At 41.7% G+C, this 17910-nt stretch overlaps 1 protein-coding gene across 4 annotated transcripts in view; it reads left to right on the top strand.

Moving 5' to 3' along the window:
* The first annotated feature begins 272 nt into the window (after positions 1-272).
* The window catches only part of csf1rb (colony stimulating factor 1 receptor, b), a 42387-nt gene continuing 24749 nt past the window's right edge, over positions 273-17910 (top strand). For 3 of the 4 annotated variants that reach the window (XM_077224793.1, XM_077224791.1, XM_077224789.1), the window contains exons 1-7: positions 273-529; positions 2193-2477; positions 2589-2722; positions 8853-9012; positions 9099-9294; positions 17549-17670; positions 17755-17881. In XM_077224793.1, coding sequence (XP_077080908.1) covers positions 322-529; positions 2193-2477; positions 2589-2722; positions 8853-9012; positions 9099-9294; positions 17549-17670; positions 17755-17881 — 1232 coding nt within the window. In that variant the 5' untranslated portion in view covers positions 273-321. The remainder of the gene's footprint in view (positions 530-2192; positions 2478-2588; positions 2723-8852; positions 9013-9098; positions 9295-17548; positions 17671-17754; positions 17882-17910) is intronic. The other variant, XM_077224790.1, reaches the window with a different exon arrangement.

Raw genomic sequence — 17910 nt, 5'->3', positions numbered from 1 at the left:
TCTTTTTTTCTGGCTTATGCGTAACTTCTTAGCACCTTTATGTTTTATGTTGGTCTGGTGATGTTTTGTATTGTGCTTTTCTCTCTTTAGTATTTAGTATTTAAATGATTAATTTTACATTTGTTAATGCATTCTATTGTAGAGTGATGTGTTATTTTGCATGTTGTGCAACACTTTGGTCTGCTCTGTTGTTGCTCTTAAAGTGTATATAAACAAACGTGACCTTGACCTTGACCGTGACCTTGACCTCTTCTCTGTGTCTGAGCAGAGTTCTCCGCTCCAGTGATAAAGCTGAACTCCTCTCCTCTGATTCAGTCTGAGATGGCCTGGTCGGCAAACAAACCCTTGAGTCTGATATGTGAGGGACAGGAGGAGATCATATGGAGGACAAGACTCTCCAGACTCCAGAAACACGTCTTACGAAACGTGCTTGCGGTCCGAAACCCCACCGCAGAACACACGGGAACATACCGCTGCAGTTACAAGAATCAAACACACGTGTACTCAGAGATACACATATATGTTAAAGGTATGTTCACTATAAAAATTAGAGTGATTATCTAATATATGTTCTGGATAGCCAGTGTACAGTAATTATCGCACAGTAAACTTTGCACCTCAATGAAGGGGTTAAATTTTCGATATTAACAGTTTACAGTGACGATACACTTATTGTACAGGGACTAAACATAGATAAATATTGAATTCAGGATAGATTAAGCAGAAAGACAGAGTGTTACAAGAAGCATGAAATTACTGTTTAGTCAAACTTTATTTTAAGGTTACACGTTACGACATGTACTTACTACGGTAATAACAGCAAATTATGTATAATTACAAGTAACTAACCCTAAACCAAATCCTAACCTTAACTCTATAGTAAGTAAATAGTTAATTAATATCACTCAGTATTTATTTGAGTAAGTGCAATGTAACTACATCACATTAAAATTTAGGTTACACTTTATTTTAAGGTGACATTGTTACAGTGTAATAATACATTTAAATACTGAGTAATATTATTTTCACTGTAAAAAAATTATTGTTGGTTTAACTTAAAGTAAGTAACCTGCTGGTTGCCTTAAAAATGTAAGTTCATTTAAATTTTAGAAAATGAGAACAATGAAGTTATTGGTTTAATCAACAGAAACTCAAAATATTATATTATCTGAACCACATAAATTATCTAAGTTGATTTGACAAAAGAATAAATGTTGTGATAACAAATCATGTAAATCATTTTTTACAGTTTATATGTAGCCTACTTAATATAGAGATTGGTTTAAGGTTTGTTGCATGTAATTAAGCATATTTACTGTTATTATATGGTAAGCACATGTAACATATGTAACAAGGACACTGTCAAATAAAGTGATACCATATAGTTTAATTGTTTTTTACACTTTGTGTAAAAATTTGCCGGACACAAACAGTCGTGAAGTTTAGAGTCAAAATGATTTTAACTCAGTATATGGTGCTACTGACCAATCAGAATCATGCATTCCAAAGAGATATTAACAATAACCTCATTTATTAACAGATTTCACACACTAAGCTCTAGGAACTGTGACTTTAAGAACAAAATTGGGTTAAACTATTTTAAGGTGTCTTTGTTACACTGTAACTATACATTTATGTACTACGTAATATTAAGTAACTACATGTACTTACTATAGGGTTAGGGTTTGGTTTGGTTGAGGGTTAGTTTCATGTAATTATGCATCATTTATAGTTATTACTATGTAACACATGTAAAAATGACACTGTAAAATAAAGTGGGTTACATTCTATTTGAATGTGGCTATGTTACAGTGTAATTATGCATTTAATTACTGAGTAATATTAATTAACTACATGTAGCCTAATTACTATAGAGTTAGAGTTAGAATTGGGGTTTGTATTAGGGTTAGTTGCATGCAATTATTCATAATTTATAGTTATTACTACAGTAACTACATGTAACATGTGTAATAATGACACTGTAAAATAAAGTGTTACCATAAAGTGTTGCCCAAAATCGACTTTAATCAGAAATGCTATTTTAACTTGTGCATTTAATCAATTAAAACATGCATTAAAGCATCTGCAATTAATAAATACGCATAATTGTGGGAATGAAAAAAACAAAACAATATGATAATAATCAGTTTTTGGCATGGGCTGAAATGTGTTTTGTTTTTTTACTGCAATAGATTCCGTCAAAGCCTTTACTACCCCCCAAAACTCACTGATAGTTGAAAAAGAGGGCTCAAACTACTGGCTGGACTGCTTGGTGACGAACCCAGCAAGTACTGAGTTCTCCCTCAAGATGAGGAACGGATCAGACGTCCCGTCCCAGATGAATTATACTGCGGATCCCAAACGTGGCATACTGATACAAAACCTTCAGCCTAGCTACGACGGAGATTATGTGTGTACTGTGAAGATTGATGGAGTCCAAATGATGTCTGATGTCTTCAAAATCACTGTCCTAGAAAGTGAGTTGTGTGAGTCTTTTCATGCTGTTTTGTCAAACTTCATTGACGAAAGATATTGCAAGAATCGTTTGTTATTGTAGCAATTCTGCACTACCCATGTATTTTCTGCAGAAGCACAACAGCCGCCGCCGCTGTCACTTCCAGACCATCAGTATGTGAGGATCGTTGGTGAAACACTGCATATCCCTTGTTACCTCAAAAACCAAGATCATTCGTTCAACATCACCTGGAGCTCATCAGAAAAGGTGAAGTGTTCCAATAATTAAATCTCATTACAAACATAAAAAAAAAAAGATTATTGGTAAGGAACTGAATCAATCAAACAATCCTGGTCTTGAAACCTCTTGAAAACCTGGCCTTGGTCTTAAAGGAAAATTCCGGCCAAAAATGAACCTGGGGTTAATAACACATGGGTACTGAGTCGACCGTTCTCTGGGATGTGTTTTCATGATGATCGAATGTACCCAGTTTTATCTTTATCTTTGTCATGATATGCAGACACAAACAGGTAAGATCCAAGTGCATTTATTGGGCAATCCGTAAACGTAAATCCAGGCAGGCAAAAGGTCAAAGTCCATGCAAGGCAATCCAAAACAAGAAACAAGAGAAAACAGACCTCCAGACACAGTGTGACATACAACAAGGACTCCGTGACAATGACTGAACAGACAAGGTATAAATACACAGATACTAACAGGGTGAGTGGAAACAGCTGTGTGCGGTGATCAATGATGAGACAGACAAGGATGATGGAAAATGTAGTAAATAAGAGTGGGACACCGTGGGAGAAGAGGACCTCTAGTGGTTACCCAGGGATACACAAACCAGACACTGTGACATCCCCCCCCCCCCCCCCCTCTAAGGAGCGGCTACCAGACGCTCCTAAGAAAACAAAACAAGAGTCCAGGAGGGAGGTGGAATGGTGGAGGATCAGGGGGAGGGATGGGGGGCCAGGTCCATGGAGGGGAACAGGAACCAAGGGTGACTGCTTAGCCGGCGGCCAGGGTGAAAAAGAGAGTCCATCAGCGGCCAGGGCGAAGCAGACTGTCCATCGGGCGGCCAGGGCGAAACAGAGAGTCCATCGGGCGGCCAGGGCGAAGCAGACGACCCATCGGGCGGCCAGGGCGGAGACTTCCCCTTGGGCGACCATGGCGGTGAAGACCCTTCGGACGGCCATGGCGAAACAGAGAGTCCATAGGGCGGCCAGGCCAAAGCAGACGACCCATCGGGCAGCCAGGGCGGTGAAGACCCTTCGGGCGGCCATGGCGGTGAAAATCATCCTGTTAGGAGACACAGGCGTGACTGGTGTATCCCACTGGCTCCAATGATGAAGGTATCTGGTGAACCCCCAAAAGTCCAGAATCTCCAGCCCCTTCATCTCCCACCCAGGTAATGGGTCATCAAGACAGACATTAAAAAAAATCTTTCAATGCTGCATCATTGTAGTCCATACCTCTAGAGCGGGGGTACTCAATAGGCGGACCGCGGTCCGGATCCGGTCCCAGACGCAATACAATTTGGACCGAAGCCAAAATCAACATTATATAATTTAGTCATGATCCAAGCGAGTTTTCATTGGTGCGTGATTTCACGCCTATATTGTTTTCCTACTAGATGTGGTTTATCTATCTTCTGTGTCTGTCCATTCCAAAGATCCAATCAGGAGCTGTTATAACTGTAATCACCATGACAACTCACTCACTCGTTGGCCGCGCTGTGTGCGTGTGTGTGTGTGTGTGTGTGTGTGTGTGTCATTCGCAAATCGCAACGCAGGCGCTAATACATCTGCGGTACCTGTTTCCTTGCTAGCGAAAATCATGGCGTGCTCAAAACCTGACAAAAAGAGAAAAGTCGATTCTGAAAATCGCGAATTTAAGACAGAGTGGACTGACAGTTATGCATTTGTGCTGCCGGCAGGGAGCACAAAACCAATGTGTTTAATTTGCAATGAGACGGTTGCCATTGTCAAGAGTGGTAACGTGAAACGTCATTATGACTCAAAGCACGGACACTTTGACCTCAATTACCCGCTTAAATCTGAGGTAAGAGCCAGAAAAATCAAACAACTGCAATCATCATACCATACAACATGCAGTGTAATAGTTAGATCAGCCACCCAACAAGAACGTGCAACTGAAGCCTCATTAAGAGTGGCATGGGTCTTAGGAAAGCACAAGAAACCATTCTCTGACTCGGAGATTGTGAAGGAATGCATGAATGAAATAGCAATTGCCCTGTTTGAGGGAACTCAAAAAGATGACATCATACAAAAAATAAACCAAATATCTTTGTCTGACTCCACTGCTGTAAAGCGAACTGAAGTCCTTGCTGAGGATTTGCTTGACCAAATGAAGTCTGCAATAAAAAAGGCTAAATGCTTTTCATTGGCTTTGGATGAATCCACAGACAACACAGACAACGCACAACTTCTAGTGTTTGTCAGATTTTTTGATGAAGAGAAGGGAGAATTCTGTGAAGATGTGTTAGGCCTCACAGCCCTCCATGGACACACAAGAGGGGATGATATTTATGAAGCACTGATGCAGATGTTGAGAGACAGAGAGATAGACCTGAAGCATGTTATTTCCATTGCTACTGATGGAGCTCCATGTATGACTGGAAGAGAGAGGGGATTAGTGGCACGCTTGAGAGCTCATCACCCTGACCTAATAGCATATCATTGCATAATTCATCAGATGGTTTTGTGTGCCAGTCTTGAAGAAAAGTATGCAGAGGTCATGACAACAGTAATGAGACTTGTGAACTTTTTGAGGGCATCATCTGCTCTGCAGCATCGCTTGTTGCGCTCATTCCTAACAGAGGTGAATGCAGAATTTGATGATTTGCTCCTTCATAACAATGTCCGGTGGCTTAGTAAAGGCAAGGTACTGGAGCGCTTTTGGACATTACGGAAAGAGTTGGAAACCTTTCTGTTGGATCAGAAGAGTGCAAAAGCAAAACAATTTGTGGAATTTATGCAGAATGAAGAAAAAATGGAAATTGTTGCATTTCTGTCTGACATTACCTCCCATCTCAATGATCTGAACATGAAGCTCCAGGGCAAAAATAACACAGTGTGTAACCTCACATCAGCTGTCTGTGCCTTTCAGAAGAAACTGGATCTGTTCAAGTGTGACTTACAGCAGGACCTTCTTCACTTCCCAAAGCTTTTAAATCAAACAGCAGGAACACATCATCATCACAATCATGCTGAATTCCTGGACAAGCTGATAAAAAATTTCCAAACTCGCTTTGGAGATTTCCCTCTGGGAAAACAAGTCTTACTATGCATGGAAAATCCATTCCTTGTCAAAAACATTGCAGAATTTTCAACTGAAGCCCTGAAAATCTGCCCATGGGCTAGTGCTGCTTCTCTTCAATCAGAGCTAATTGAGCTTCAGGAAAACCTGGCACTGCAGGAGTCTCTCTGTGACCCTACCACCTTCTGGACTAAGATGGTCCCTGCAGCAGGTGTCCCTTCCTTGCAGAAGATGGCCCTTCAAATTCTCACCATGTTTCCCTCAACACATTGTTGTGAGTCTGCCTTTTCAACCATGAATATGGTGAAAAACAAATACAGGAGCACCCTCAGTAATGAACACTTACATCAGTGCCTCCGCCTGGCCCTCACACCTTTTATGCCCAAGTTTAAAGAACTGGTGGCACAAAAAAGGTGTCACTTTTCACACTAATAAGGCCAGACCCCATCACCTTTTGTACATAGTTTGAACGTTTTGTGGGATTTACAACCTTTTTTGTTGGAGTTCTGTTTTTGGATTTTGACTATCACTGTTCCGGACCCTGGACGCAAGGAAAATTTGGTGAGTGGACCTTTTAGGTTTCTAATTGAGTACCCCTGCTCTAGAGAGAGTCCAACAAGTCTGAGCCAGACAACCCACCGTCTGGCCCTGCTGGCGTAGGTCCATCCAATTTTGGACTCGTCCCCTCCTCTCCTTCTCCGTGTTCGGGGGAAGGATACGAAACCCCATAATGCTGGATGCTAATATTGACAGAGTCCTTCTGATGCTTCGGTTTGCAGGTAGAGACCCTCATTATGCTACCGTGTTAGTGTGGGGCTATTTTGAGCCTTGCTAGTGGTATTAACTAGCGATTTTTATATATTTACTTATTCAATGCCCTTTACGCTAGCATTATAAGCTAATCTGTGGTTAAACTAAAACTAAAGATAAAACTGGGTACATTTGATTATCATGAAAACGCATCCCAGAGAACGGTCGACTCTGTACCCATGTATTATTTAGCCTAGGTTAATTTTTGGCCGGAATTGTTCTTTAATTTCATTACACAGTGTCTTGGTTTAGACTCTTGGCTTGTGATCACAGACAAGACTGCTGTCTGTTTTGAAATTTTAGTAAAGATATTCCAAACTTCCTTATGTTTATTAATAATCAAATATCCCAAAGCACCACTGAGCTACTCCCACTCTTTATTAATGCATAAATGCATATCAAGAGCAGAGAAATTCCAGGTAGCACTTTAATTAGAGGGTTAATTCACGCAAAAGTTTAAATTCTGTCATTAATTACTCACCTTCATGTCCTTTCAAACCCATAAAACCTTCGTTCATCTTCCTAATACAACTACCACTGTCATGCCCAGAAAGCTAGTAAAGACATCATTAAAGTAATCCATGCAACTCCAGTGTATTAACCTCAGTTTTATGAAGCAATGCGAGTGCTTTTTTGCTAAAACAAAAACAAAAAAACACACAATTTACGACTTTATTTACAAAATGTAAATGTAAATAAAGTTGTGTTCTTATTCTGTCATTGTTGGTGCCCTTTTTGCATGCCATCATATTTGAGTTCTCTTTTATTATTTTCGGATTAATCATGCAGTAAACATAAAAATTGCATCTCTTATGGAGCAGCTGTAACATATTGTATCCGCTTATTATTTAAAGCATTTTTTCTGTGTGAGAAAAGTGAGAAAACTTTTGCAAAATAAATATGTTATAATGTGTTCAGAGCACAGTTCAGTTTGCCATAATATGCCAGTCATATGTTGACTGTGCTATCCTTGTATAAACAAATGTGTAACCTTACAGCTTCTTCAGCTTTAATAGACATGTAGCAAGTATTACAGAGGATAAATTGGACATCTAGATTTAGGGACTCCGAATCTGTAGGTGGAGATTTCACCATCTATTCTACTGTCAGGGGAAATATCTTGCTCAGATCTTTTATGATGCAAATCACACCCAAACTAAAAAAAAAATAATGAAGCAATCTATAATTGACACTTTTATGATTTCTTTCAATCTGTTACATGTAATGTTTTTCGAGAACAAACTCTTCAATTTCCAGACCCCTCGAGGCTGAGATCTAGAACAAAACATAATCACAACATCCAGAAGGATTACAAAATATTACCAAAATATTTCTATACTTTATATTTATACAGTACCACACATCCAAAAGAAAATCACTGAAACGAATGGTTGATGCAATCTACAGCCATAACAGGGACAAGTAACAGTATATATGCATGTTTTCGGTCACAAATTATATTAGGTATACATTTACAATGACCGGGGCAGTCATGGCCTAATGGTAGCAGAGTTGGACTGGTGACCCAAAGGTTGCTGGTTCAATTCCAGTACCGGCAGGAATATGACTGAGGTGTCCTTGAGCAAGGCACCTAACCCCCAATCGCTCCCCGGGCGCCACTCAAGGCTGCCCGCTGCTCCGGGTGTGTGTATCCACGTTTGCAGTGTGTGTGTGTACACTACTCACTACTCTGCTCCTAATGTGTGTGCACTTACTTGGATGGGTTAAATGCAGAGGTCAAATTCCAAGTATGGGTTACCATACTTGGCCATCACGTGTCACTTTCACTTTCACTTTCACTTTCACAAAAGAAAAATAATAATTGTTAGGTACAATGTACTTATTGTTTTCATGTTGTATTGACACAGTTGTTGTATTGTACTGAGACAGGTTTCATGGTATGGTTAGGTTTAAGGGTGGGTTAAAGGTAAGGGAAGGCCAACAGTGTAATTATAGATGTAATTAAAGAAATATATTTGGTTGAGGGTTAGTTGAATGTAATTATACATAAATGAATGGCATAACTATGGTATGTAACATATGTAACAAGGACACTAAAATAAAGTGTTACTGGCATTTTTTTAAACTTAAGTACACTGTAAAGACATGTACGTATTGTATCAAATGAAGAATTTAAATGTTTGTTTATAGTAAAGACACTTTATATAAAGTGGGATTTGATTTCAATTCAAATCCAGACTATTCAGTTCCTCTAAATCCATTTCAGTTCCTGATTGTTGTAAGATTGTTCTGAATGCTTACTGCACCCTTTGGTAAAAAATGTATCAATATTTGTTCAACTTAGGTACTGAATCATGAAACAAAGAAAGACCAAAGGTGTGACATTTGCTTCACTTCCCTTTTGACTATTCATCAAGTCAACATGTCTGACACAGGGAACTTAACCTGCACCGGGCAGAATAAAGCTGGACAAAACAGTGTTACAGCAGTTCTTACAGTTGTAGGTAGGTTTCTTTACACCAGAGAGTGATACTCTTAAGTTTTTTTGTAAGATTTGTCTGTGAAATTGTGTCTTGCTGTTTTCTTTCAGATAAACCTTTCATTAAACTAACTCCCATCCTATCCTCTGAACACAAGGTGAATAGAACGGATATTGAGGTGATGCAAGGGGATATTGTTAAACTTAGTGTGCAAATTGAAGCATATCCAGAAGTTAAATGGACACGCTGGAAAACTCCCGAATCGAATCACACCCACGAGGAAACATTTCTCAGGATACATAAAAGGTTGAACAGACTTTTAGGTTATTTGTTTTTGTGCTTAGAATTATAAGGTGATCTGAGACCAGATCGGTTCTAGATAATGGGCCTTTTAAAGGGTTCGTTCACCCAAAAATTAATTAATTCTCTCATTAATTACTCACCCTCATGTCGTTCCAAACCCGTAAGACTTTCGTTCATCTTCGGAACACAAATGAAGATCTTTTATGAAATCTTAGACCCTTCTGTCCATCCATTGTCAGTCCAGTAACTAACAGTTTGACACTTTAAAAAGTCCATTAATAGATTGTAAACCTAATCCATATAAATTGAGCGGTGTAGTCCAAATTTTCTAAAGAGACTTGATCGCTTTACTTGATGAACAAATTTAATTTAGGCTTTTATTCACATTTACACATTGATCAGCGAACAAAAACAGAAACTCAACCAAACCTGCTTGACACGCAAGATCAAACCTCTTACAGAAGCTCAAACGTGCTGCGGTACACAAGAATTAACCTCATTGGCTCTTGCTGAAGCTCAAACATGCTGCGTAACACAAGAATGAAACTCATTAGCTCTTGCAGAAGCTCAAACGTACTGCGTAACACGAGAATGAACCTCATTGGTTCTTGCAGAAGCTCAAACATGCTGCGTAACACGTGAATGAACCTCATTGGTTCTTGCAGAAGCTCAAACGGGCTGCGTAACACGTGAATGAACCTCATTGGTTCTTGCAGAAGCTCAAACATGATGCGTAACACAAGAATGAACCTCATTGGTTCTTGCAGAAGCTCAAACATGATGCGTAACACGAGAATGAACCTCATTGGCTCTTGCTGAAGCTCAAACGTGCTGCTTAACACGAGAATGAACCTCATTGGTTCTTGCTGAAGCTCAAACGTGCTGCGTAACACGAGAATGAACCTCATTGGCTCTTGCTGAAGCTCAAACGTGCTGCGTAACACGAAAATTAACCTCATTGGCTCTTGCAGAAACTCAAACGTGCTGCGTAACACGAGAATGAACCTCATTGGCTCTTGCAGAAGCTCAAACCTGCTGCGTAACACGTGAATGAACCTCATTGGTTCTTGCAGAAGCTCAAACGGGCTGCGTAACACGTGAATGAACCTCATTGGTTCTTGCAGAAGCTCAAACATGATGCGTAACACAAGAATGAACCTCATTGGTTCTTGCAGAAGCTCAAACGTGATGCATAACACAAGAATGAACCTCATTGGTTGTTGCTGAAGATGAAACGTGATGCGTAACACAAGAATGAACCTCACTGGTTCTTGCTGAAGCTCAAACGTGATGTGTAACACGAGAATGAACCTCATTGGTTCTTGAGAAGCTCAAATGTGCTGCGTAACACGTGAATGAACCTCATTGGCTCTTGCTGAAGCTCAAACGTGCTGCGTAACACGTGACTGAACCTCACTGGCTCCTGAACAAGCTCAAAAGTGCTGCGTAACACGAGAATGAACCTCATTGGCTCTGCCGAAGCTCAAACGTGCTGTGTAACACGTGAATTAACCTCACTGGCTCTTGCTGAAGCTCAAACGTGCTGCGTAACACAAGAATGGACCTCATTGTGTCACGGTGGGTAGTGGGAATAAATCCGTGGACTCAGGTGTGGAGTGAATGAGTTCTTTTAATAAAGACAAAACATAAAATAAACAAATCAACAAAAGAAAACTACGATCATACTAACTAAATCCAGAACAAACAAGGCAGGGTAAGACAGTTACGGAACTTAACGCAACAACATATGAAACAAATACAACAAACGAGCACAGAACAGCAAACACAGGAAGACTAAACAGGAAGGAAAATAAGGAGGGTAACGAGGATAACAGGTGGGACAAATAAACCAATAATCAGATAACAAGGGGGAGGGACCAGACAATAACAAGAGCACATGGCCCAACATAACAAAACACTCATCTGCATAACCAAGACAGGACAGACATGTGACACTACCCCCTCCCTACGGAACGGCTACCAGACGCTCCATAAAACCGGGGCGGGACTGGAAGGAAACACCAGGGCGGAACAGGAGAGATCGACTAGGGCGGCCAGGGCGGTGAAGACCCCTCGGGCGGCCAGGGCGGAGCAGACCCCTCCGGCGGCCAGGGCGGTGAAGACCCCTCGGGTGGCCAGGGAGGTGCAGACCCCTCGGACGGTGACTCAGGCGCAGGAACAGCAGACACCGGCTCAGGAACAGCAGACACCGGCTCAGGAACAGCAGACACCGGCTCAGGAACAGACACCGGCTCAGGAACAGCCACAAGAACTGTAACAGTCACAAGAACAGACACAAACACAGAAACAAACACTGGCTCTGGCGCTGTAACAGGCACTGGCTCTGGAACAGACATTGGCTCCAGCTCTGGAACAGGCACTGTCTCTGCCTTCGGCTCTGGAAGAGGCATTGGCTCTGCCTCCGGCTCTGGAACGGGCAATGGCTCTGCCTCCGGCTCATGAACGGGCACTGGCTCTGCCTCCGGCTCTGGAACAGCAGACACTGGCTCCGGCTCTGGAACAGACACTGGCTCCGGCCCTGGAACAGACACTGGCTCCGGCTCTGGAACAGACACTGGCTCCGGCCCTGGAAAAGACACTGGCTCCGGCCCTGGAACAGACACTGGCCCCGGCCCCGGAACAGACACTGGCTCCGGCCCCGGAACAGACACTGGCTCCGGCTCTGGAACAGGAGACACGGGCATGTCCAGGATCCGAGCCAGACGCTCCAGATAGTCCAGGTTCATGAAGGCAGACGGCACTGGCTCTGCCTCTGGCTCTGGAACGGGTACTGGAACGGGTACTGGCTCTGCCTCCGGCTCTGGAACGGGTACTGGCTCTGCCTCCGGCTCTGGAACGGGCACTGGCTCTGCCTCCGGCTCTGGAACAGGCACTGGCTCTGCCTCCGGCTCTGGAACGGGCATTGGCTCTGCCTCCGGCTCTGGAACAGGCATTGGCTCTGCCTCCGGCTCTGGAACAGGCAATGGCTCTGCCTCCGGCTCATGAACGGGCACTGGCTCTGCCTCCGGCTATGGAATGGGCACTGGCTCTGCCTCCGGCTCTGGAACAGCAGACACTGGCTCCGGCTCTGGAAGACGGGAGGCAGACGGGACGTGAACAGTCTCTGACTGGGCAGACGGAAAGTGAATAGTCTCTGACTGTGCAGACGGGACGTGAACAGTCTCTGACTGGGCAGACGGGACGCGAACAGTCTCTGACTGGGCAGACGTGACGTGGACAATCTCTGACTGGGCATACGCAGGTCTCCTTCTCCTCCTCCGTCTTTTTCTGACGGATGTGTGCAGACTCGAGGCTGGCCAAAACCATCGACCGAATACCAACGCTGGACGGATCCAACGACGATGATCCCATTCCAGGAGAGACCAGTGAAGAAGACTCCGCTGCCCTCCTCTCCTCATTCCTCTGGGCACACAGAGATAAATATTTAAAAAGAGAAATCCCATTCTCTCTCTCAGCCGGACAAAGTTCGCTCCGCTGAATCCACATGTGGCTCGTTCGTTCTGTCATGGTGGGTAGTGGGAATAAATCCGTGGACTCAGGTGCGGAGTGAATGAGTTCTTTTAATAAAGACATAAATAAACAAATCAACAAAAGAAAACCACGATCATACTAACTAAATCCAGAACAAACAAGGCAGGGCAAGACAGGCACGGAACTTAACGCAACAACATATGAAACAAATACAACGAACAAGCACAGAACAGCAAACACAGGAAGACTAAATAGGAAGGCAAATAAGGAGGGTAACGAGGATAACAGGTGGGACAAATAAACCAATAATCAGATAACAAGGGGGAGGGACCAGACAATAACAAGAGCACATGGCCTAACATAACAAAACACTCATGTGCATAACCAAGACAGGACAGACATGTGACACATTGGTTCTTGAGAAGCTCAAACGTGATGCGTAACACGAGAATGGACCTCATTGGCTCTTGCAGAAGCTCAAACGTGCTGCATAACACGTGAATGAACCTCGTTGGCTCTTGCAGAAGCTCAAACGTGCTGCATAACACGTGAATGAACCTCATTGGTTCTTTCAGAAGCTCAAACGTGATGCGTAACACAAGAATGAACCTCATTGGTTCTTGCTGAAGCTCAAACGTGCTGCGTAACATGAGAATGAACCTCATTGGTTCTTGCTGAAGCTCAAACGTGTTGCATAACACAAGAATGAACCTCATTGGTTCTTGCTGAAGCTCAAACGTGCTGCGTAACACGTGAATGAACCCCATTGGCTCTGTTGTGGCAAACATTTCTATAAAACCATCATCACTGCGTAAGAGACACTCTGAATCAAATTGTCTTTTAAAAGGTATTTATTCTTGCAAGAAGGCCCAGTCACCACACAGAAGTTACGCTGTAGAGTGAGTGAGACAACACCAGGAGCTTCACTGGCAGAGGTTCCTACCCAGCTGTTCCCGAAGTGTCTTGCTCCTGCATTTCAGATGTAAAAACATACATATATCTCCCGTCCCAATCACATAGAAACATGTGACTCACATTACTTTGTAATATCTACTGCAGAACAATGAAAACCAAATTCAATTGAAATTCATTGCAGAAGCTCAAACGTGCAGCGTAACACAAGAATAAACCTCATTGGCTCTTGCTGAAGCTCAAACGTGCTGCTAACACGAGAATGAACCTCATTGGCACTTGCTGAAGCTCAAACGTACTGCGTAACACGAGATTGAACCTCATTGGCTCTTGCAGAAGCTCAAACGTGCTGCTCTGTTTTGTTAAGTCACACTGACCTTGTGTGTTTATATTCGACAGTAACAGTTATTTGTCGACAATCCTGCTGAGAAAAGTTGGAGTACAGTACAAGAAAATGGTCACTACATCTTCACTGCCAGAAGTGCCAGTGTCATGCCTCAATTATTTTTACAGTTCATGTTTACCGTAAGTCGTAATAAAAAAACAACAGATTACATAAATTAAAGGGGGGGTGAAATGCTGTTTCATGCTTAGTGAGTTTTTCACACTGTTAAAGAGTTGGATTCCCATGCTAAACATGGACAAAGTTTCAAAAATGAAGTTGTAAGTTTGATGGAGTAATTCTGTTCCAAAAATACTCCTTCCGGTTTGTCACAAGTTTCGGAAAGTTTTTTTCGAATACGGGCCTGTGTGACGTCAGAGTCGCCGGAATTTCCTTATACGGGTCTTAAGGGCACTTCTCCCGGAAGGGCGCGCGCGCATCTGTAGCCTAGTGCGTGCGAGAGTACGCCTATGCCCATCAGAGCGCTGGGCTCGGCTGCGCTGCAATTAAAAAAATGGCACAAAAAAAGTGTGTTTTTGGTTGCCAGGGCAAGACAACATTGCACAAATTTCCAAAGAACCCAGCGTTAAGGGACCTGTGGATGGATTTTGTTTTTCCAGAGCAGCAACGGAGTTGTGCAAGTGTTTTTGTTTGTTCCCTTCATTTCGACAGTAATAGTTTTATAAACAAGGCCCAGTTCAACGCCGGATTTGCAGATCGCCTAATACTCAAAGATGGAGCAGTCCCAACGATAAAGGTTCACGGTCGTGCGTTGGAACCGCAGGCGGTGAGTAAAACTGCTTCAAATGTCTGTGAGTTGTTAACTATCGGCGTGTAAGCACAGAAAGTAAACAACATGATCACATACAGTTAATGTATCTATGGAGCATGCGATGTATGGTGTGTGTTTAAATACATTTGTTTAGCTGGCCACTGTAGGTGTCAGTTTGTTTATTGTAAAAATAAATCATGTCCTCATAAACCAGTCTGTCTGTTTACAACACACAAATGTTGTAAAACTCGCGCATGACATGGTGTTCTAAAAACACTGCGCTCAAGTTCAAATCATTTCTATTTTTAAAAAAACGCTCGAGACCTTATGTTTTTCACCCATTTCACTGCCCATCTCACGTTTTTGTGAGCAAAAACGCGTTCTGTATGAACGAGCCCTTATATTGTTTAAGTTATAAGTTATACCGTTCCAGTAGGCCTACACACCACATAGAGACGTCCTGCTGTAGTCGTTGCTGCTGCTGCTGGTCGTCTTCAATCTCAGCCTCGGGATCTGATTCTGGATCAAAAATGTATGGCTGAATCTGATTGTTAGCCATGGTTTATTTTCGGATGTCACTCACAGCTTCCAGACGCTCTCAACGCAAAAGCTTCGCGCTCGTGTCGTGATTATTTAGCTCCGCCCACACGGTACGCCTCCACCCGCTCGGGTTTTTCCGGAAAGACTCGGTACAGCCTATCTTTCTTTTATAAATATAATAAAACTAAAGACTTTTTGGAGATATGAAGGATGCAATACTACTCTATAGGTACTCAAGATTAACATGAGATTGAGTGAAACTGAGCATTTCACCCCCCCTTTAATGAAAAAAGCGTCTGCTATAGTGTCAATGCCATGACGCAGTGTTGAGTTCCTTCAAAAAATTTGAATCCCTTTTCTTTCCATGACACATTAACATTACAGTACAGAATGACTTTTTTAGGCATTATTTTGAACATTGTATAAGCTTTCATTTCATGTGTCATTGAACGGAAGAGAGGCTTTCGGAAATGCGTTAATGTCACATCCTTTTGATAAATGTAAATGTAACACGAGAATGAATCTCATTGGTTCTCATACGTCAAGCGAACATGCTTGATCTTCAGTTCACGTGTGAGCTGATGACTGTTTACATGTGAATAAAACCCTAAATTCAATCTGTTCATAACATAACGCAATCGTGTCTCTTCAGAAAATTTGGATTAAACCACTTGATACATATGGATTAGTTTTACGATCTCTTTATGAACTTTTTGAAGCGTCAAATTGGTAGTTGCCTAGCTGTTAATGGAGATTTCATCAAAAAGATCTTCATTTGTGATCTATAGATGAACGAAAGTCTTGCGCGATTGGAACGACATGGAGGTGAGCAATTAATGAGAGAATTAATTCCTTTATTTGATGAACTTACGATTCACGGATCAGCTAAATGAATAGTAGAGTTCTGTGTAGATGAAAATGAAAAATAACTATACATGTCCTTGTTTCCCAATATTGTTTAAATTGGTTATTACGTTTTTCCTTGAGTTTACTAATTCGCTCATTCATTAATTTATTTTATGCTTTTATTATTTTTGAAAATAGAACTTATTTTACAATTAACCTGCAGGTGACTGCATAAGTCTTTGTCCTTATGATGCTCTCAGTAGTCTAAGGTTTTACCCTAGACTCGAGTAGTGTTCGAATTATACCGTGAGCTTCGGGGGGTACAGCTATTTCAACTAGTGATGTCACTCTCCATTTTATAGGCTTACACACGAGAAACACTAATTTATATGCGAAATTCTGCGAAAGCTTCTGCAGCAGTTCAAACACACACACATTTGAGCACGTTTCCATCCGACAACGTTGTCCGTCAGATAATAAACAACTGCTTGCATTAATGCAACCATTCTTGGCTTAGTTTCAACAAGATACAGACAATATTTGCATGGTACAGAGAGCTTCAGGAGCTGCGTGAACTTTTAGCTAGCTAGCTAGCTAGCTAAACTATGACTTCATTATAGATGAGAGAAACACTATGAACAACCAAATTAAGACAGTTCTGAAAACCTGTTTAGATGACGAGCTGCTCATAACATTAACCACAAAGCATGATAATATACATGGCAGTCAAAACTATAGGCAGAGATTAAAGTTGATTCAGCCACTTAACTCTTAATTTTTTCGCTGACACACCAGGTATGTACGTTTTGACAGCTAGTGAAGTGATGTCAAAGAACCATAGCAAAGAACACAATCTGAACGTACCAAGAAATGGTGCAGCCCAAGGTGGGAGTTTGAAAATAGTATAGATAATTTCCTGAATTGTTGGTACGTGATGGTAATGCTGCATTTAAATACATACAATTTTGGATAGGCAAACATTATATTTTATTACATTTTTTTCAGTACCCCCCAAATTATTATTTTCATCCCTTTTGGGAAGGTCCAAGTCTCATCTAGGGGGGTCGGACCCCCCCAATACCCCCCGGTAATTCGAACTATGGATTCGACTCTAAGACCATTTTCAAGGACTACTTAAGTTACAATGGCTTTGGGAAAAGGGAGCAAAACTAAGATTAATCATAAAACAATTCTGTTATCTACTTAGGCTTATATCGCTTTCAGGAAACAAGACCCAGATGCATCAACCTGTTTAACAAGTACAAGCTCTGTTTTGTTAGGTGACACTGACCCTGTGTGTTTATATTCAACAGTAACAGTTATTTGTCCACAATCCTGCTGAGAAAAGTTGGAGTACAAGAATACGGTCACTACATCTTCACTGCCAGAAGTGCCAGTGTCAATGCCTCAATTATTTTTACAGTTCATGTTTACCGTAAGTCTTAATAAAAAGAATAGATTACATAAAATAATAAAACCATAGTTTCATCTTTTTTTTTTGGTCTTTCCAATCATACAGAGAAGCCTAATACTAAAATTAAGTGGGGAAATAGAATTGCCACTTGTGTGGCGATTGGTTATCCTATACCCAGGATTCAGTGGTTTAAGTGTGAAGATACCAGTGGACATTTGGACACATCCACAAAGTATGTCCTCTTTTTGGATGTCAGATATA

This window comes from Siphateles boraxobius, unplaced genomic scaffold (assembly GCF_051911475.1).
Source record: "Siphateles boraxobius isolate OS27281-9 unplaced genomic scaffold, OSU_SipBor_1 92, whole genome shotgun sequence".
In the NCBI taxonomy this organism is placed as follows: Eukaryota; Metazoa; Chordata; class Actinopteri; order Cypriniformes; family Leuciscidae; genus Siphateles; species Siphateles boraxobius.
The sequence above is the reverse complement of the archived record's forward strand: the minus strand, read 5'-3'. Positions and strand labels throughout refer to the sequence as shown.